A 20,910-nucleotide genomic window follows, 5' to 3' on the forward strand; every position below is an offset into this window, starting at 1 on the left:
GTTAAATGCATCAGAAATCTGAAGCTAACAGACACTAGGCAACTTGGTCACCGCTGATAGTTCCAAAATTCAGAACCAAATTGGGCTGATTCTTTATACTAAAGCGTGTTGAATATGAACTTTGAAGAAAAAACACGAGTGACCCCCGCCTAGACAGAGAGGCCGAGTCTCTTGAGTCCCCGCATCTGGATTTTGGGGAGTTGGTTCTGAAGCAAACTTAAGTCAGACTTCATTCAAACCATGAAATTTTCTCATGAATGAAGACTCTGCTTCCAATGGGTGTACTTTCCAAATTGTTGTAGGTAGTGGTCCGCACTGGCCTGTGCTCCTTGGATTTACAATCAGCCAATATTGCTTTTTTGTCTTGTTCCATCTCTCTTCCTCTTTGTGTTTCTTTTGACATCCACATTGTTAGACAAAGACACTTGTTTCCATGAGAAATGCAAGATGTGAAAACATAGCAGAAGGGGGCCTCCTTGACAGGCTGCCCGGCCTTCCTATCCAAAACTGCACACGTGTAAGGCACATGTCTTATGTGCCTCTTGGCCAACACTGATGTTTCAGAGCCCAGCACTGATCTAGAAAGGGCTGGCCAAGGCCCATAGAGTCTCAATGAGTTCCCCTACTATTTTGTACTTGGTCTGAGATTCTCCTAAAGAAGCCACTAGTGACCAGAAATCAAGTATATATCAAGAAACTTGATCCCTGACAAGGGTCTCCGGACGGTCAGCTGCTCCAGTTTCATGACACTCTTGCTTCATGATCCTAGGAAAACAGCTGCGGATGGAGCCAGAGGCCGGCCTTTGAACATGGTGCTCCACCAACCACTCTGTCTTGGGGACAGCTCAGAGGATTCTAGTTTCTGTCCTGTCAGTCACCTCCCCTCTGTTCTCTCTCCTCTCCTTCTTTGCTTCCATCCATCAACCCATTTGCTGAAGAAGAAAAAAGAGGAGAAAAGAAGGGTAGAAAGGCAGCTCCAGCATGCCAGGAACCATGCTAGGTGTTTTATGCTATATGGATGTATTATTTTATCCATCAGACAAGGCAATGGCATGTATATGTGTGGTTTGCGCATGTATTACAAACTATACATATTAAGAAAGGAAATGTGGAAACACATAATCTAGAGCCTCCCAGCAGGACCCTTGGGAATATGGTTGAATGCTAGGGGCCTCCCCAGGGCAGGTTCCCCCAATGAAGTTCCTTAACACAGACCATACCTCTCTTCCAGTGCTGGGGCTGGGCGGACTGGCTGCTTCATTGCCATTGACACCATGCTTGACATGGCCGAGAATGAAGGGGTGGTGGACATCTTCAACTGCGTGCGTGAGCTCCGGGCCCAGAGGGTCAACCTGGTACAGACAGAGGTGAGTCCTAGGGGACCAAGACAGTTGGCCACCTGTAGCCCTGACCAAGGAGAAACATGATAGAACTGAGAGACCCATAGGTAGGGGCATCCTATGGAAAGGACCTGGGTGTGAGAGAAGCAGGAGGGAGTAGACACGTGGCTTACTATGGTGAGACTACTGTGGAAGCTAGGGTGCCCCAGCCAACCTTGGAGGTCTACAGTGCAGGGAGTTCCATCAATGAAGAATGGTGATGAGTTCTCCATCTCTGAGGCCATCCAAGCAGGGACAGAATGACAAATTTCAGGGATTATTTGAATAGTATTCTTGCTTTGGGTGAAGTGATAGAGAAGGAAAGAAAAGGATTGGCATTTATTCAATGACCACTACGTGCCAAGCAATGGTTCAGTCCCTGCAGGGAATGGTTTAATCAACAAAGTAATTGAGTATTTAAGCTGGGTGCTGGGGATTTCAAGAGACAACACACAGCCTCTGCCCTCAAGGGAAAAGCAGACCTTTGGGCAACTCTCTGTGCAGTTGGAGAGCCCAAACCTAAGAGTACTGAAAGGAATTAATCTTTATTGTTGTGTACCTACCGTGAGCCAGGCAGCATACATTCTTTCTAATCACGGTATTGTTTCTACTCCTCCAAACCAGCCACGGTGTAGCTCCTAGTATTATCTCCAATTTATCAACGAAGAAGAAACTAAGAAATTGTGTCCCTAAGACCTCATATACCAGACTGTGGTAGAACTTGGGTCCATGTGACCCCAAAGGCCTCTGCTTTTTCGCCAGAACCGCACTCTCACTAAGTAGCCTTTTCTGCCTATCCCACTCTGTGCCTTGATTTGTCATTCCTGTAATGAGCCTATCTTCTGTTCTAGTGAAGGCTCTGGGTGCCTGGGCAATCAGAGCTGGGACAGATAAGGAACTGTGCACATCATCAATCCTGCAAAGGGAAGTGACCCATGGCTGTGGTACAGCCAGCCTCTCTGACTCTGCAGTGAATACCACCATTGATTGGTTTACACACATAGGCTCTGAGCTAACTCACACAGGCCAGTCTTCAGGCTTCTAGCACTAAAGCCAAGAGGGATGCTTTATCTATTCCCAGGTTCATGCATGCAGAAGCCAGCCTTGCTGGTTGCAGTCAGACATACAGGGAGACATATGCAAATGCAGATGCATCACATAGCATCTGGAAAACCACTCTTTATAGAGAAACTGACCAAGTTCCTCAGAAAAGGTCACTCAACAAACATTTATCTAGGGCCTAGAAGTAACACCAACTTCTGCCTGGTGGATTAACAGATGGCTTTCCAGAAAGAATGAAACATTGAAGATATGGAAAAGAGGGAGTGGAGTTTCAGGAGGAGAGAACCGCAGGTACGAAGAATTGAGATAGGAGAAGATATGACACATGTTTTAGGAGCAGATTGTGAGACAAAGATTTGCGGGCAAATAATTTGCTTGGAAGATAATCCCAAGACACACTGGCTGGTGAATGGGAAAGTGAGGCAGAGCATGGAAGGAAACAAACAAAGGCTACTTTAACAAGCTGTTAAACACTGTAGACAACTGGAGCCCAATTCTGCTGGGGAACTCTGAGACACATGCATGTCCAAGTGATGCTACCTAAAGGGAGAAGGAACTTAGATTTCTATCCTCAACTCTCCATCTGTCATTGCTTGAGGGTTACTTTCCACACAGCCCAAGTATCCTCTCTGCCTTCAGCAGAGAATCACAGGTGTTTGCAGCAAGCAGCCTTCCTTAGGTAAAGGTGAAAGCTGAGGGGACATGGCTGGACACCAAGAGCACCTGCTACAGCATGTCTAGAAGTTTCTGATTTTATCAGTGACTATGCTATTCCATCTTCCATAAGAAACAAGACCCACCATAGCTCAGGTGATCATTAGGAAACATGGAAATTTGGCCCTTTGGGTTACAGTATAAAAAGTAAGGGTTCTATAATATATTGATAAATCATGTCTATTCTTCATAGCCACAACACTAAATGTGGACAGTAAATTCCCAAGCCACAGTTCTTACCTGGCACCCCATTCCCTCTCTTCTGACTTTGCAGGAGCAATATGTGTTTGTGCACGATGCCATCCTGGAAGCGTGCCTCTGTGGCAACACTGCCATCCCTGTGTGTGAGTTCCGTTCTCTCTACTACAATATCAGCAGGCTGGACCCCCAGACGAACTCCAGCCAAATCAAAGATGAATTTCAGGTATGAGCAAATCCCAGGCTCAGTGACCATCTTAGTCAGTTTGGGTTGTTATAACAAATTTCCATAGATTGGGTAGTTTAAATGACAGACACTTATTCATTACATTTCTGGAGGCTGAGAAGTCCAACATCAAGCTTCCAGTAAATCCAGTGTCTGGGGAGGGCTCACTTCCTGACTGGCAGATAGATAGCCATCTTCTCATTGCATATTCACATGGTGGAAAGTAGAAGCAGCAACCTCTCATGTTTCTTCTTTTTTTATTTTTTATAGAGATAGATAGGGTCTCACTATGTTGCCCAGGATGGTCTTCAACTCCTGGGCTCAAGCAATCCTCCCACCTTGGTCTCCCAAATTGCTGGGATTACAGGCGTGAGCCACCACACCTGGCCCTACATGTTTCTTCTTATAAGAGCACTAATCCTGTTCATGAGGGTTCTATGCTCATGATCTAAACGTCTTCCAAAGTCCCAACCTCCTAATACCATCACATCGGGGGCTAAGATTATGACATGGATTTTGGGAGGGATGAAAACATTTAGTCCGTAACAGTAACCCAACTAACTTCAGTGGCTCTGTGCACATTTTCGGGGTTTTCTTTGGGAATACTGATCTGTCTATGCACTTTCAGTGTCTGCTTCTCTAGGAGGCTGCAGAATCTATTCCAGAACACAAAATGCACAGCCATGAGCAACTACGCACTCAGGGATTGCTGGTGCTTGTCTTTAACTATGAGTATGTTTTTTAACTGAGGTCTTACTCAGTTCTAGTCCAAGTTGTGAATGGAGACAAATTTATACAAACGGGTGTGAATTTCATGCTCCTTCATCCCTGGAGGGACTCAGGTCCTCTCAGTATTTTTTCAGTAGACTCTTACTGCTAAAAGTGTGGTCTGCAGCCTGACTAAACGTGGTGAAACCCTGTCTCTACTAAAAATACAAAACAAGTTAGCCAGGCATGGTGGCGTGCACCTGTAATCCCAGCTACTCAGGAGGCTGAGGCAGGAGACTCGCTTGAACCTGGGAGGCGGAGGTTGCAGTGAGCCGAGATTGTGCCACTGCACTCCAGCCTGGGCAACAGAGTGAGACTCCATCTCAAAAAAATAAAAAAATAAAATTTAAAAACCTGTGGTCTGGAGACCAGCAGCATTGGCTTCACCTGGGAACTTGTTATAAATGCAGAATCTTGGACCTGGCCCAGACATAGTGAATGAGGGCCTGCAATTTAACAAGATCTCTGAGTGATTTGTATGCACGTTAAACTTTGAGAAGTACTGTCCTAGAACATAGCTCAGGTATACCAGATCCACACCTGGAAGCCCATATGGTCAGAGCTGTGGCAACACTGATTGGTCTAAGAAGCCTGGACATGAATCACTAAGTAAGGTAAAGCCAGAGTCCAGCCCTTTATCCCAAGACCAGTGTCAGAATTACACCTGGGCAACAGGAGCTGAGAACCAGGTATGAGAAAGCAAGGAAGCTCCAGGTCTTGCTTCAAGTCAGTGGGCAAATGCCAGGCCCAAATTGTTCCACGGGCAGATATCCCAGGCAGGCCAACACCTTAGCAATCCCTAAAACAAATAGCCATTATTGATTTGAAGTAGAGACAGAGGGCTGAATGAGGGAAGGATGGAGGGTACAGAACACTGGTCATTGCACGTAACATCTAGTCCATTGGATGGAGCAGTTCAGCTCTGGCCTCAGACTTGCAAGATTTACTCTGCAGAGTCCAAACACAGCAATTTCCCAGACCTGTTAGGGTTTGCCCCTCGGAGGTCTCTCATCTATTCTGAGCAGGCCATCTAGGCATCCTTCCATACTCAGACAGCTTTCTCTCTGAGAAGAGTGCTGGTAAATCATTTCCCCCATTCCATGACAACGCAAGTGATGTTTAGCCCTCAGTAGGAATTCCCTACCCCCACCCCTCTGTATGCCCTCCTGGCTGGCCCACCCTTTAATGCAGCACTGGCTGAGCTGAACCACTTAGTTCATCTGGTTGGCAGGTACTATGAGACTGTGTCTGAGCCTGTGTGTGGGTGCGCTGCTTCTGCAGCCTTGGCGTTTTGAAGGTGTCACACAGCTCACACGCCCTATAGCAGGGAGCAGGAGAGGACAGAACATCACCATGGAAGAGAAATGGGTCCTGGGAAAGGGAGAGTGGGGCTGCGCTTAGAGGGTGGAAATAGGCGAGTTAGGCTGAGTTGGAACATTACTGTCTCTTACGCTCAGGGGCAGCCGTATGAGCAGGGCCTATCTATTCACCTTTGTGCCCCACAGACCCTCAACATTGTGACACCCCGTGTGCGGCCCGAGGACTGCAGCATTGGGCTTCTGCCCCGGAACCATGATAAGAATCGAAGCATGGACGTGCTGCCTCTGGACCGCTGCCTGCCCTTCCTCATCTCAGTGGACGGAGAATCCAGCAATTACATCAACGCAGCACTGATGGATGTAAGCCGAGCCCGGGCAGAAACCTCCTAGCTGGCATTCTAGGGCAAATATTATTCCTGAGATGGAGGTGGCTGGACCTCAGGGCCCTGACCCCACCAGCCAGCCCCCCTGCTTCTGATCTACTGGTCCCAAGGACCGTTGTTCCCCTGAAGGCTCTGGTCCAAACCTAGACACAAGCTGGGCTCTTAGCTCCTTTTCTCATACAAAGAGCCTGGAAAGAATAGACCAGAAGCATAAGGTGGCTCCCGTGACACCATGGCAAGTCTACAGGCCTGCCTAGCAACCTCTTCCATTCCCCACAGAGCCGACTCTCAGCCTGAAGTTTAGTAAAGCAAGTGTTCTCTGTGCTGGGCCTTGGCCTGAGCCTAGGAACATAAGATGGTGCAGACACAGGTTCTGCCCTCTGGTAGCTCCCATGAAGGTTCCAGATAACTCCTGTGTGGAGACAAAAATGAGGATGGCACACAGTAGGGGCTCACTAAATGGTTATTGGGAAAGTAGTGGGAAGCACTAAAACAAGCATGGGGTGGAAGCGGGCCGTGTTCCTGGCTGTTCTGTGAGGGGCACTGCCCCCTGCTTTCTTGTCATCAGGTCCAGGAAGGGGCTTCACCTTGCCCTGGTTTGGGATTTGGGTCATGTTCCTGGTCCAGTGAGCCTAGGCTTCTCCCCTGTGTTTTTCGGATACTTCTGATTATCATCACTTCCCCTCCAAGGTGTACAGGTGTTTGCAGCAGGAAGGAACTATTGGCCATCTACTCCCAGCCATGTACTTTTCAGCAGAGAAAACAGAGGCCAGAGAGAGAAAGAGACTTGCTCAAGGTCACCCAGGGAGCTAGTGGCACAGCCCACACAGAGAGCTCCTGGGTCACACTCTGGAATTCATTTCTTGAGCCTCCCCGCAATTTGCTGGATCCAATAAGATGCAAACACCTCACCTCCTGAGCCTCAAAACCAAGAACACCATTGCCTGATTATAATGGGCTCTTCCAGCTTCCCCTCCCCAGCCCGTCTGAGTTCACATCCATCTAGCCCATGTGGCCCTCCTATCTCACTCAGAATAGACAGAAACATGGGATGCTCTCTCCTGGGGTCAAGGCCAACAACTTCTCTGACCTCTAATCCTCTTGAAGTTTCTCCCTAAGGGTCTGGGTGTTACAGGCAGGAAAGTGATGGAAGGTCAATGCCTATCCCAGCTCTCTAGGGGCCTGCCCTGGCCTCTGTCCACAGAGTGCCCATATCCTCTGTAAAAACCCTAGCTCCAGGTTCAGAATCAGGGAGTCTTGGCTTGGTCATAGCAAGTAGCTAGAGGTGGAGAGAAGACCTTTGGCATTAGCTTAGAGCCTTCTGAAGTCAATGAGTGCATGTATGTGTATGTGTGCATGTAGGTGTGCATTATGTGTGTTTGCGTGTGGTGAGAAATGGAGCCTAGGGGTGCACCCATAGTTCCAATTTCCTCCCAGCTTTGTCTCCCACTTCTCCCAACACCCCCTCCCTGCCTTCCTCATCCAGGCAAAGATCAAACAAGCTCCTGGCCTCTACTTAATAGGTTAAAGAGGTTAGATACTGCCTGGAGTCAAATGCCTTCTGCCAAGCTCTGATGCTGATTGTATTCTCTTTGTCCACAGGGCATTTCTCCTGTGAGCCATCACTGGGGCCTTTGCCTTTCTGATATTAAAAAAAAAAAAAAAAAAAAAGTCCTTATCTGTATTCCAGCCCAGTCGGTGCATTATCTGGTAACCATAGCAGCTTTGCTCCTAGCAGAAAAATATGAAGTCCTCTGGGTTAATTTTTAATGTTTCCCCTGGTAAAGGATGATGTTATCCATGAAATGGATTGCCGGCTGATCCCTGAAACCCGGCAGGAGCACGGATCTCGGAACATATTTTCAGATAAGGCTTTGTCAGGCGTGCTGGCCTAATAGAGCATTTATCACAGAGACAGGGAAAAAGAAAAGAAAACTAACATTCACTAAGTGTTGGGCACCATGTCGGGCCCTGGACTTGCACTGTCCCATTTTGCATGTGGGTATTCTCATCCCCATTTTCTGATGAGGTCCTCAGGGTCAGAGTATTTTCATCACTTGCTCAAGGTCAAGTAGCTCAGAAATGGGAGCCAAGGATTGGAGCCCCAAGTCTGTTAACTCTCAAAGCCTCAATCAATGTTTTTCCATGTCTGGAAAGGGCTCAAAGACGATGCTGTCTACAGCTAGAGAGTTTGGCTTTTGGAAAATAAATTATTTGCCTCTGCTCACCCAGACCCCTCTTCTGAACATTCTACTGGCCAGGAAAAGGCCCTCGGAAGAAGGCCCCCCCCCCCCCAGCCAATGCACGCATGATATTCATGTCTGCAAGGCTTTGTCCTGCTTTTTCCAGGGTCTTTGCCCTCTTCCTGCTTGCTTGTAACTGCACTGAAAACAGCTGTAACTCCCACAGAAACCATCTCCTGAGAAAACATATCGGGTGCATGAGCCACTAATGAAGTGGAGAATCTTTCCAATCTTTTCAAACACATGACTTCAGGGTGGGGGGAAAACAGGGCCCTGGTTGAAGCTGCCAGACCCCCCACCAGGCCATTTTCTCTGGGCCTCTGTTTCCCTATCTGCAACATGGGACTGAATTTATTGTCTTATTCACTGGAGTGGCACTGTCTAGCATGTGCTAGCAACAATACCACTGCCAAGGACGTAAAACAAAGTCAGGGGCGTTTCTGCCCTGCCAGTAGGCTTACATTCCGCCTCTTGTTTGCTGGCCTTTTCACACGCAAATCTCATTCAGTCTGTGTGACATCATTCCTTTGGATTTATGATTTCCGTTTTCCAGGTGAAGAACATGAGCTTTGGAATCATCTGATAACTTGCCAGTACTTAGCACCCACCCCGCCAAAAAAAACAAAAAACAAAAAAAGCACTCTACAAATGAAGTTTGAATGAATGGATGAATGAATAAATGGGCAAATGGACGAATGAATAAATGGGCAAATGGACGGACAGATGGATGACTCATAACTTACAAGTGGTAAAGCTGTACTTGAACCCCAGGTCTACCTGACTATTAATAATACATGTGTACTTTCCACTGCCCCATTGACTCACAGGACACAGTGCCCACCTTGCCAGGCCAACTCAGCCCCTCATTCCAGCCTGGAGGCAGAAGGGAGCCTGCCCCTTTGGGAGAATCTCAGCCTCAGGCCGACCCAAAACCTCACCCAGCATCATGGGCACAGGGACACGGCCAATCCCTTATATCCCAAGAGGTGTCTTGACCAGCAGAGCAACAAATCTGCATCTAAAATCTTTCATTTCATATTGTAATTATGATTATTTGCTGAGCTCCAAGGCATAAATAATTTATTTGGATAATCCCATCCCAGTGACACTTTCCTAATGAAATGTCTTAGTTTGGAGGAGAATGTGTTCATTATGAGAAGGTCCCCTTTGCCGCCAGGGCATGGAGAGAGAAAAGAACAGGCAGGTGTTTTGTTTAATCTATTTGGCAGACACCGGAGCCTCTGGCCTCAGTCCCAGCCTCATCATCATCAGAATATCGCAGATGGATGTGTAATTTACAAAGCCTGTGTCATTCCTTTGTCAGAGCCACAAGCAGCCTGCTGCCTTCGTGGTCACCCAGCACCCTCTACCCAACACCGTGGCAGACTTCTGGAGGCTGGTGTTCGATTACAATTGCTCCTCTGTGGTGATGCTGAATGAGATGGACACTGCCCAGGTAGGAGGAGGCCGAGCCAAGCCCTAGGTGGGTCAGGGGGGCCATGGCTCTAAACCTGGAGGGAGAGCCCTTGACAGCTGGTGCCTGCCACATCTGCCCCAGCTAGCTGTCCTGTAATAAGCACTGTCTGGCCATGAGCATCAGACAAGCCATTCTGCTGCCTACAGAGGGTCCTGTCACCCCCCCAGACCTCCAGCAAAGACTCCCCCTGCCTATGGGCTTCGTGCAACTCCCCACCGGGGACCAGACTCTGTTGTTCCATCTCACAATCATTGATTATTGTCTTGCTCCAAATCATGTAGATCTTGCAGAGCTAGGAGGCTGCCTCCCCCAATACTGAGCACCTACAGCCCTGAATAATACCCAGATGCCTGGCCACACTCCCTTCCCCCTCTGCAATGCAGCCTGGACAGAGAGAGCCTGGGACTTGAACCTTGGACACTTTACCCACTGACCACCCCACCAAGCCCCAGTTCCTCATGGTTGACCTTCGTGTCCTGGCAGGTTTCCTGCCTTAGCCCCTCTGGTCTGATAGCTCCAAGCATCACGTGCCTACAGCATATCCCCATACTCAGAACACAGGACATGTATCTTGGAACAGTTTCTATGCCAGGGCAGCCATTCTGGGGTGGAAGAGCTGAGAATGGTCCTTCAGATTTTTAAAAATCTATCCTTTCACTGCCTTTAATAAAACTTAAAGTAATATCGCATTCCCATGTGAAAGCTGGCCTTGTGCAGGCCTTGGATGGGAATTTAAAAAATTTTTAAACTGACCTGAGCTATAGTTTCAGCCCTCCAAAAGTTCATGGTCTTCCTCCAGAGACAGATGAGCAAATTGTCCCAACCTCGTGTGGCTGTGTTATAATAGAGGTCAGCAGTGAAGTGCTGTGTTGGCCAGGAACGGGGAGCAATTAATTCTGCCCAGAGGGTGAGGGAAGACTTCAAAAAGAAGGTGACTTTGGCATTGAAGAAGGCAGAGGAGCTTTAGGAATATGGAGGCTGAACTCACTGGGAAAAGGCATTTCAGGCAGAGGGAACAGCAGAGGCAAAAGCGAGGCAGGGGATGAATATACATAGACTTATTTGCAGAACAGTTTATGTTCCAGTGTGGCTGAGACCTAGGGGAATATCAGGAGGAGAAGAATGTAGTGAGGCTGAAAAATGCAGCAGAGCCCAGCTTGCAGAGAGGTCCCTGTGCCAGGCTAAGGAGCTCGGGTCTTGGTTGGCAGCATAGCAAGCTTCAGACTTTTACTTTGTAAGCAACAGAATCCTTTCTATGAATAAAATCTTTCATGCAAGCCCAAGGTATGAAACAGGGATGACCAAGAGCTGCTCATGATGAAGCAGTAGGCAGGGGTTGGGCTTCCACCCACACTGCTGTCTCATTTTCTCCTGGTGCCCTTGGAGGGGTCGGTCCTTTGTGGGACCGCTGGAGTTTGGAGGAGCACAGTTAGAAATACTTTCTGTGCAGGAAGGTGAAACACGGGAGGGTTAACAGTGGTATAACACAGCCAGGATTCCTGTTAGAAAGATGGGTCTAGAGGCTGGGCATGGTGGCTCATGCCTGTAATCTCAGCACTTTGGGAGGCCAAGACAGGAGGATTGCTTGAGGCCAAGAGTTCAAGCCCAGCCTGAGCAACACCATGAGACCCTGTCTCTACAAAAAAAAAAAAAAAAATTTTAATTAGCCAGGCATGGTGCCGTGTGTCTATAGTCCCAGTTACTCAGGAGGCTGAGGCGGGAAGATTGCTTGAGCACTGCAAGGCTCAAGTGAGCTATGATCCCACCACTGCATTCCAGCCTGGGTGACAGTGCAAGAACCCTTTTTTTTTTTTTTTTTTGACTGACTCTTACTCTGTCATCCCGACTGGAGTACAGTGGTGCGATCTTGGCTGACTGCAACCTCCGCCTCCCGGGTTCAAGTGATTCTCATGCCTCAGCCTCCCATGTAGCTGGGATTACAGGCGTGTGCCAACATACCCAACTAATTTTTGTATTTTTAGTAGAGACGGGGTTTCACCATATTGGCCAGGCTGGTCTCAATCTCTTGACCTCAAGTGTTCCACCTGCCTCGGCCTCCCAAAGTGCTGGGATTACAGGCGTGAGCCACCACATTTGGCTGACCCCATCTCTTAAAAAATAAAAAGTAAAATAAAAATTGCAAAAAAAGGTAAGAATAAAAAGAAAGCCAGGTCTGGGGATCAGTGCAGGTAAAAGGCCGGAGGAAAGACCCGGAAACCAGGAGACCAGGGAGGAGAATGTTGCAAATGTGCAGAAAATAAAGGTAGTTATCTGAACTGCAGAAGTGGCCAGGAGGTGAGAGGACTGGAATTGGACGTGAAAACATTTCCAGACTTAAGTCCCTAAGGTTTAGGGAGCACGTGCAGGTGGGAGGTGAATAAGAAGGAAAGTTGCAGATAATGGCAGGATGTTGAGTCTGGGCAATTAGGCATCTGGGGATATAACTGGTGAAAATATGAAAGTCAGGAAGGTAGGGGAAGGCAGCGAGAAGAGCAGATGAGCAGGGGATGAAATTGAGTGCACCTTGGGATGTGCCTGTGAGAGACGTTCCAGAGAGAGTCCATTGATTCAGGCAACCCATATTTGTTGGGCATCTGCTATTTGCTGGAAGCTATTCTAGGTGCTTGGAATGCATCACTGAGCAACACAGACAAAGCGAGGCATAAAAAAAAATTCCCATCTCTCATGCAACTTCTATTCTAAAGCAGGAGACAGATAATAAGCAACATACACTCTCTAATGTGCTCAATTATAAGTTAGAAGGGTGACACGAGTGTTTGGAAAAAGGCAAACAAGAGGGCAGGGTAGTAAAGATCAGAACGCTGGATCTGGGACATAGGATGTCATTGCAATAGGATTGTCAAGGTGGGCCTTATGGAGAAGAAAACATTTGAACACAGACCTGAAGGAGGTGAGAGAGTGAGCCATGTGATTCTCAGGGGGGCATTGCAGGCAGAGGGAACACCTGCACCCAGGCTATGGGGTAGGCACGCACCTGGTGCCCTTGAGGAACAGCACAGAGGCCATGGGCAGAGCAGCACAACTGTGGGGAAAGCAGTGGAAGGTGAGGTCAGAGGGCCATGGAAGACATAGAAGAACTGGACTTTCACTGTCAGAGAAACAGGGAGCCATGCACATGTTTGAAGCAGAGGAGCAACATAATTTGCCTTTTTTAATAAAAGCATCCCTCTGGCTGCTGTGTTGAGAATAGATTGTTGGCAAGGATGGGGAAGAGTGGTTTCTGAAATAGAAGCAGACAGAACAGACAAGAGACTACTGTGATAATTCAGGTGGCAGGTGAGGTTGGTTGAACTGGGGGGTAGATTCTGAAGGTAAAGCCAACAACACATCCAGACAGATTGACTATGGAATAAGAGAGAGAAAGAGGAATCAAGGGCCAGGCGTGCCTGTAATCTTACTTAGCACTTTGAGAAGCCAAAGAAGCAAGATCACTTGAGGCCAGGAGTTGAGGCCATGAGTTAAAGACCATCCTGGACAACACAGTGACACCCTGTCTCTACAAAAGAATTTTTTTTTTGAGATGGAGTCTCACCGTGTAGCCCAGGCTGGAGTGCAGTGGCGCAATCTCAACTCACTGCTGCCTCCTGGCTTCAAGCAATTCTCCTGCCTCAGCCTCCCAAGTAGCTGGGATTACAGGTGTGAGCCACCACAGCCGGCTAATTTTTGTATGTTTAGTAGAGATGGGGTTTCACAATGTTGGCCAGACTGGTCTCGATCTCCTGACCTCAGGTGATCTGCCGATCTTGGCCTCCCAAAGTGCTGGGATTACAGCCATGAGCCACTGTGCCCAGCCCTACAAAATAATTTTAAATGAACTGGGCATGGCGGTCCACACCTGTAATCCTAGCTACTTGGGAGGCTGAGGCAGGAGGATCACTTGAGCCCAGGAGATCAAAGCTGTGGAGAGCTGTGATCACACCACTGCACTCTAGCCTAGGGTGACAGAGTAAGACCCTGTCCAAAAAAAAAAAAAAGGAGGAATGAAGGATAATTCCAAGGATTGGGGTCTGAGCAATAGAAGGTTAGAAACCGAGATAACTATAAAAAATAAATGAATTCTCATAAAACAGAGTTCTGGAACATTCCCTGCAGAGTTTTGGAGTCTGAAGGCATCACCACCCTACGCTTTTGGCTGAAGAAATAAAACAGTGAACTCAGCTCATGAGCCTAGGCGTGAAGTCTGGCCTGCAAAACCCTGTTTGCTCTTCTCTTGTTCAACATCCCTTTCTGCAAAACCAGAGCTCAGGCACAGAGGATGACTTTCAAAGAACTTCACTTTGGGACATATAAAACCTTTGAAACAAAAGCCAAGGTCATTGGCTATAGCTCCCCCTTTCAGGGTGGGTCCTGGGTGAATGAAGAATCTTTCAGGCCCAGATGTTGGTACAGAGTTTGAGAACTGATTCTCTAAATGCAAAAACATCAGGCTCAGAAGTACCCTGAGGTTGGCTGCCATATGCAGCTGGCAAGCATTCCCTGAAACCGGCAGATGAATAGAGCACTTATTGATATAAATATCATCACCGCAGCAGCTGGGCGCCTTATGAAAATAAACAATGACATAGCATGAGCATCAGAAAAGCCGCCCTCGGCACCTGGAGGGGCGGTTCTTTGAAGTGGCGTCAGCATCTGTCTGCCTGCATGCTCATGCCAAGGCAGCCTCCAAGCTAGCCCAGCCTGGCAACATGGACAGGTCTGCCTTAGGACCTGAGCATTGCTAGGTCACTCCTGAGAGGACCGATGCCATCTCCTGTGGTTTGCCTGGGAACCGTAAGGGCGTATGTTGGGGATTGGGCAGGGCTACCTGTAAGTTGCAGCAAAATAAGAAGAGGGTGTAAGCTCTCACAGAGCCTTATTTTTTTTGCACTGCTGGCCAAATCTGCCCTGCTCAGAATCTTACACTACTTCATTCAATCAGCCCCAAATATTCTTTCATTCTCTGCAGTGGTTGCTGTTCAAAGGTAATTATGATCAATGAGGGCTCAGAATAAAGGCTTTCAAACTTTGCATTCAACTTTAGAGTTTTCTAACTCTTTAGGACTCCAAATGTCTGTGGTCAGATTTGTGTGATAAAATCCTAGAACCACGCCAGCCAGCAAAACATGCTGTCGCTTCTCAGACTCAGCAGAAAGAACATTTTCAACCACATCCAACAGCACTGACAAGATCTTTTCCATCTTTGTGGTCTCTACGGACCACCAGAAAGATGCCAGAAAGAAGCCCTCCTTGCAGTCATGCCACACTCACTCACCATACTGTTTAGAGAGCTCAGGAGATCCTCCATGCCAGCCAGAGGGTGAGGCTGTGTGGTGGCCAGAATCATGGCCCCACCAAAGATGTCCACATCCTAACCCCTGAGACCTATGAATGTGCTATGGCACCTGGTGTATGGAGCATACAGGGATGTTTCTTTCCTTTGAAACAAATAAGAGTCCACAACTTATATAAAAGCTGAGTTGCTCAGTTCTGGGGCTCCCACTGTGGAAAGCCTGAGAGATCAGGGATGCAAAGCCTTTTGGAAAGGTGAGGGTGCCTGAGTGCAAGGATAATGGGGGCTGTGATGGATTCCCATGGAAGTGAGAGAGGCAAGCTCCTCATTCTTCCAGGAGAAAAGCAGGGTGCTATTTCAGAGATGTCTCTTGCTGCCACTGTGCCTCTAGGGCAAATAGCAACACCTAATATCCCCATTTTTAGTCTAGGCTTGTGAAAACACAGCCTAACACACCAGCAAAATATGCAAAATACCCAACCTGCATCTCAGCCAGCCTCAGGTCTGACTTTGCAAGGGGCTGTGTCTCTGTTTCTGTCCCCACCAAAATGGTAGGGGTAACAGTAAAAAAGAAACCTGGGGTCAAGAGACCTGAGTTCAAATTGTAGCCTTGGTACTTACTCACTGTGTTGCCCTGGGCCAGTTCCTTTACTTTCTCCAAGTCTTAATGTTATCATTTGTTAGATTACTATAACCTAGATGTTAGCCAAGTTCATTCTGTCTTTGAAGATTTAAATAAAATTTGCTCTGTTCCCTACTCCCCATCCTGTCGGAAAACCCAATGTCCATCCCCAATACTTCTGAGAATTCCGAGGGGGTTGTATTCTCATGTTTACTTCCAAGTTTCAGCTGAGGCTTTAATTGGAGAAATATGAGCTTCATATCCCAGCAATGCCCATGACTTAAAGTTGAACATCACACATCCTCTTTCTGAAGCCACACCTTGCCTCCTCAGCTCTCACTAGCAGTAACACATCTTCCCCTGACCCTGTTACCCAAACCATTTTTTTCCCCTGTTTACCTCCTTTCCCATCCCTCCCTTCTCAGCTCTTCCACCCTCTCCCCAAAAGTTGTTCCTTTCTTAAGCTGCAAAATCTAGCCATCTCCTTAGTACCTCTTTCTAAAACCTGCTCTGAGCCTTGCCTCCCGCCCCAAGACTCTTCTGTAGGTATGTTCCTAAACTCCAAGCCTTCCTTCCCCGAAACAAATTCTGATGCAGCTGTTATAAGAGCAAGTTTCCACCCACTATGTGGAGATCGTATTATGGAGCTTCATGGGACTACTGGGAGGATGCATTGAGGAGAGATGTGTGAATCTCTCTCCCTCTCTCCCTGTCGTCTTTATGCGTTCATTCACAGTCTGCCTTCCTTAACTGGACACAGTATCAAAGCCAATTATATATTTTTGGATCTTTATAGAATCTGTTTAAAGGAATTTTATAATCACTGATGCTGAATTTTAAAAACAATTCAGGAAACTTACATTTCTCTCTTTAAAATACCAATTCACTTCACCTTTAGGTGGCCTGGGATTAACTTCTTCACTCGGGGTCACAGGGGCCTTAATAAATAGAGTCCTTCATTTCTAATGCTATGATATTGCTTGGCCTTTCCATTTTATCAAAGTATTTTTAATTAAAGAAAGGCATAACTAAGGTGCACTGAAATATGCTCTAAAAATGTTTATTTCAAAAATAGACCCATATGCTAGTTTTCATTCAACTCATCAGAGCATGTTTATTCCAGTGACTAACAAGCTTTCTGATTCCATCAGCAAGAAAAAGATGTTTAATGCGTGAGGCTACCTCTGTATTTGTTATATATCACACGTGAATTGCACCTCCCAAGGACATCTTTTCATGGCCCAAACAGCTATGGAGAGCACTAGGTGGAATAATGTATGGCAGCTGTTCCAGGGCTATCCACACAGGCTTCACAACCTTTGCTTGGTTTAACTTGTTCTGACAAAAGACAATAAAAGTCCCCTCTGTTTTTTTGGAAGAAGCATGATTATTTCTAAATCATTAACAACAACTGGACTGACTTCCTCTCCCCAGTGTGTTCATCGCCACTACCTGTATGTATCTGCAGTGGCAAAGCCCTCCCTTCAGGCAGCATCACCTTTCACCCTCAGACCACTGGAAAAGAAAGGGTAGGAGAGAGTACTTACTAGGCAATGAGGTGGAAAAAGTCAGTTGGTCTAGACTCTTGGCTGAAGAATTTGAATCTATTCTTGGATCAGCCAACTTCAAAAGTTTTCCATCTAAGGAAGAAAATGTCAAGGTTGCATTCAGTGTTAAGTGTGGCCTTTAGGTCAGCTAGGTCCTCATGATCTTAAAGAAGCAAGTAGGCTTCCTAGAATTCACATTTCCTGAGCCTTAAGAAACCATAAGCTTTCCCTCCCCAGGAGTTGTATAAATCGCAGATGCTTACGTGCTTATATGAAAAGTCTGGCTCCTCCACTCGCATATGTGATCTCTGTTCCACGTCTATGTGAGCCAGGGAGCCAAGCTCAGTTCCTTGCTGGTTTCTGCAAGAAATACATGCACAGTATGCATTTTACATGCTATTATGAATTTATGGAATATTTCAGAGGTTAGGAGCAGGGTTATGTGACACACTGAGTTGCCTTTTATACCTCATTGGTTCTACAATGATCCCAACCTTCCTCTTTTATCTTCTGGGTCATTCAGCTCATCAGAGCAACCCTCTGTTTTTTGACATGCAGTATCCCATATCTAGGATGCTACTCATGTTCACAGCTACCCCAAGCTGGCTGATGCAGAATTTTCACAAAGGCAGTCCTTTGAGTATTATCCTAAAGAGAAATTTTCATAAGAGCTACTAAGTGGAGAAAAAAAATCATCTATTTATCCATCTTGGTTTGAGGAACTCTCCCCCATACTGCCTAATAATCACAGCTTACATTAATTGAGTACTTGCTAGATACAGATCCCTATGCTAAGTAGACATTAAAATTCACAGCCACTCATAACAAACTGGAGAAGCTAAGAGATGTAGCCAAGCCATTCAAACTAGAAAGCGATAGAGCCAGGATTTGAATCCAGGGAGCATCAAGAAGAAACCCCAATGCATTTTCGCACCTTTTGCTACACAACATAAGCAAACCAAAATGGTAGCATCCATTCAGGTGCAGCTACAGCACTTGAACACCAGGACAGTCTTGAGCTAAACCACAGAGGATATTTCTTGTTGATGAGAGTCATTTCTAAGCCCCAAAGAGTCAGTGGGAAGAGAAAACGTGGCCCCCCTGCTTTCCTTCCCTTATTTCCCATGGCTAGAATATATGCAGTGTCCTAGGCTGCAGAGAGACCCTGATGATCCCTGGCAGCTCAAACACCACATTTGCCAGCACATCACCCTGCTGAATTCACCCATTCTGCTGCTGCTGTAGTCTCACAAATTAGGGCGCTCAAGTGAAAGGATGACTGTGATTTAGGATTAGAAAAGCCTGCAACCTTCCCCAGCCCTCTGGGCACTATGAGAGAGTGACCCAGAAAATCAAATGCAGAGAAGTGTCCCGAAATATAGGAGTCTTGTTTGAGGCGTAGTAGAATCTATTAGCTTGAGAAATTGGTCTGGAAATCTTATTAAAAGAGACAAATCATTCCACATTCTCTCCAGACTGAAGATATTGGGGGTAATAGTCTTTCCCTGATACCTTGGATCCATGCACCTCGTGTCAGGATCACAGCCAAACTCTGGGAACACTAAATTCAGTGCAGGTGATAAAGGCAATTATTTTTTTTAATGGGCAGTTCTGATTAATTCTGGTTTCTCTGACCAACCATAGACTTATTTGTACCAGTCTCTCATTACTGTGAAGGTTGCAAGGCAGAAGAGCCAATGGCAAAGAGAAATGAAGTTCAACTTGTGGATTTGTCATTATTGCACAGCTCAGCAGATGGTTGTCCAGCCATGGAGGCCCATGACCAGTGCCCGACAACACACACACACACACTCAGAGCTCCTTTCTCACTATGCTTGGTTAACCCCCAGTGGAGATGCCAGGAAAGCAAGGCATCATTGCGTTCTGAAGCTTAACCTTGCATACTTATGCTATTTATGAGGGGTGATAAGAAGAATCCTTCAAATTTATATATGATAGCTATTACCATTATTATTTTTGTTGAGCACTGATGGATTCAATAATGGTATGAATCACTGGAATTTAGTAAGTGCTTATTCCATGCCTGGCACTGTGGTAAGGGCTTTATTTACATGAATTATGTCCTTTATCCTCACAACAACCCTATAAAGTAGGGGTTGCCAAATTTCTTCTGTAAAGAGCCAGATAGGAAATATTTCAGGTTTTGCAGGCTATATGGTCTTTGTTACAACTACCCAACTCTGTGGGTGATGCATGGAAGCAATTGTGGACAATACATAAATGAATAAGTGTAGCTGTGTTTCAGCAAAGCTTTATATGCAAAAATAGGCAGCTGGCTGGGTTGGTTTGTGAGCAATAGTATGCCAACTGCTGCTATAAGGAGAAAATTCCTAAGCTAGAATTTGGGGTTTCCACAGCTAAGAAGGTGGGAGACATGAGTTTCCATCTCCTACATCCTCCCTGCTCGCTGCTCTTCCCTTCTAATTCTAGTTCTGGAGGAAGGAGAGAATGAAGATATTTCCACATGTGACTTCTCAGGGTGAGATGGCTGTTCTTCAGCCACAAAGTGGAGAGCAAGCACCCCCTTCAATGAAAACCCTGCATCTGTAGGGGGTGGGTCACTTCTGTCCATCTAGCCCTCTATTTGCAAGCCTGGGGTAGCCTGAACCAGATCCTCCCCAAGGAGAGACTCAATCCTAAACTGCTCTCAGAAGCCTCGGTGGGTCTTTCTTTGTGAATCTTGGCTATATCTTCAGGGCAATCCCTAGATGGAGGGTCTACCGCATGGCCTCTTTGTTCATGTTGGGGTGGTCCCCAGCAAGCCTGTAGCCCCAATCTTGTCTCTCCTCTGTACCCCAGCAATGGGACCTGTAGACCTAGGCAGGATCCATCTCTGTGCCCCTTGGGAACCAGGAACTGGAGGGAGCATGCCTTGCTCCTCTCTGCAGCCATACACCCCACCCCCCACCTCAACATCCTCTCCTCAACTAAAGTTATCTAGTGGCTTAACAGAGACAAAGATACAAGAAACAAGGTATCCATCTCTTCTTCTTCTTTTTTTTTTTTTTTTTTTTTTTTTTTTGAGATGGAGTCTTGCTCTGTTTCCCAGGCTGGAGTGCAGTGGCATGACCTCGACCCACTGCAACCTCTGCCCCCTGGGTTCAAGTGATTCTCCTGCCTCAGCCTCCTGAGTAGCTGGGATGAGAGGTGCCCACCACCATGCCCGGCTAATTTTTGTATTTTTAGTAGAGATGGGTTTCACCATCTTGGCCAAGCTGGTCTCGAACTCCTGACCTCATGATCCACCCACCGTGGCCTCCCCAAAGTGCTGGGATTACAGGCGTGAGCCACCGCACCCAGCCTCCATCTCTTCTTCTCAATGACCCCTGAAGCTTAAAGAATAATTTATGGCCAGGTGCAGTGGCTCACACCTGTAATCCCAACACTTTGGGAGGCCAAGGTGGGTGGATCACGAGGTCAGGAGATCAAGACCATCCTGGTTAACACGGTGAAGCTCTGTCTCTACTAAAAATACAAAAAAAAAATAGCCGGGTGTGATGGCACGTGCCTGTAGTCACAACTACTTGGGAGGCTGAGGCAGGAGTATCGCTTGAACCCGGGAGGCAGAGGTTGCAGCAAGCCAAGATGGCACCACTGCACTCCCGCCTAGGTAACAGAGTGAGACTCCGTCTCAAAAATAATAATAATAATTATAATGATT

At 46.9% G+C, this 20,910-nt stretch overlaps 1 protein-coding gene across 7 annotated transcripts in view; it reads left to right on the top strand.

Annotated features, from left to right (window-relative positions):
* PTPRT (protein tyrosine phosphatase receptor type T) overlaps positions 1–20,910 on the top strand; it is a 1,124,172-nt gene that overhangs the window by 1,088,204 nt on the left and 15,058 nt on the right. For 6 of the 7 annotated variants that reach the window (XM_032141872.2, XM_032141870.2, XM_058432870.1 and 3 more), the window contains 4 exons: positions 1,232–1,367; positions 3,430–3,579; positions 5,853–6,026; positions 9,617–9,748. In XM_032141872.2, the coding sequence (XP_031997763.1) occupies positions 1,232–1,367; positions 3,430–3,579; positions 5,853–6,026; positions 9,617–9,748 (592 nt within the window). Of the gene's footprint in view, positions 1–1,231; positions 1,368–3,429; positions 3,580–5,852; positions 6,027–9,616; positions 9,776–20,910 lie in introns of those variants that run through there. The other variant, XM_058432873.1, reaches the window with a different exon arrangement.

Source organism: Hylobates moloch, unplaced genomic scaffold (genome assembly GCF_009828535.3).
Source record: "Hylobates moloch isolate HMO894 unplaced genomic scaffold, HMol_V3 SCAFFOLD_21, whole genome shotgun sequence".
Classification (NCBI taxonomy): Eukaryota; Metazoa; Chordata; class Mammalia; order Primates; family Hylobatidae; genus Hylobates; species Hylobates moloch.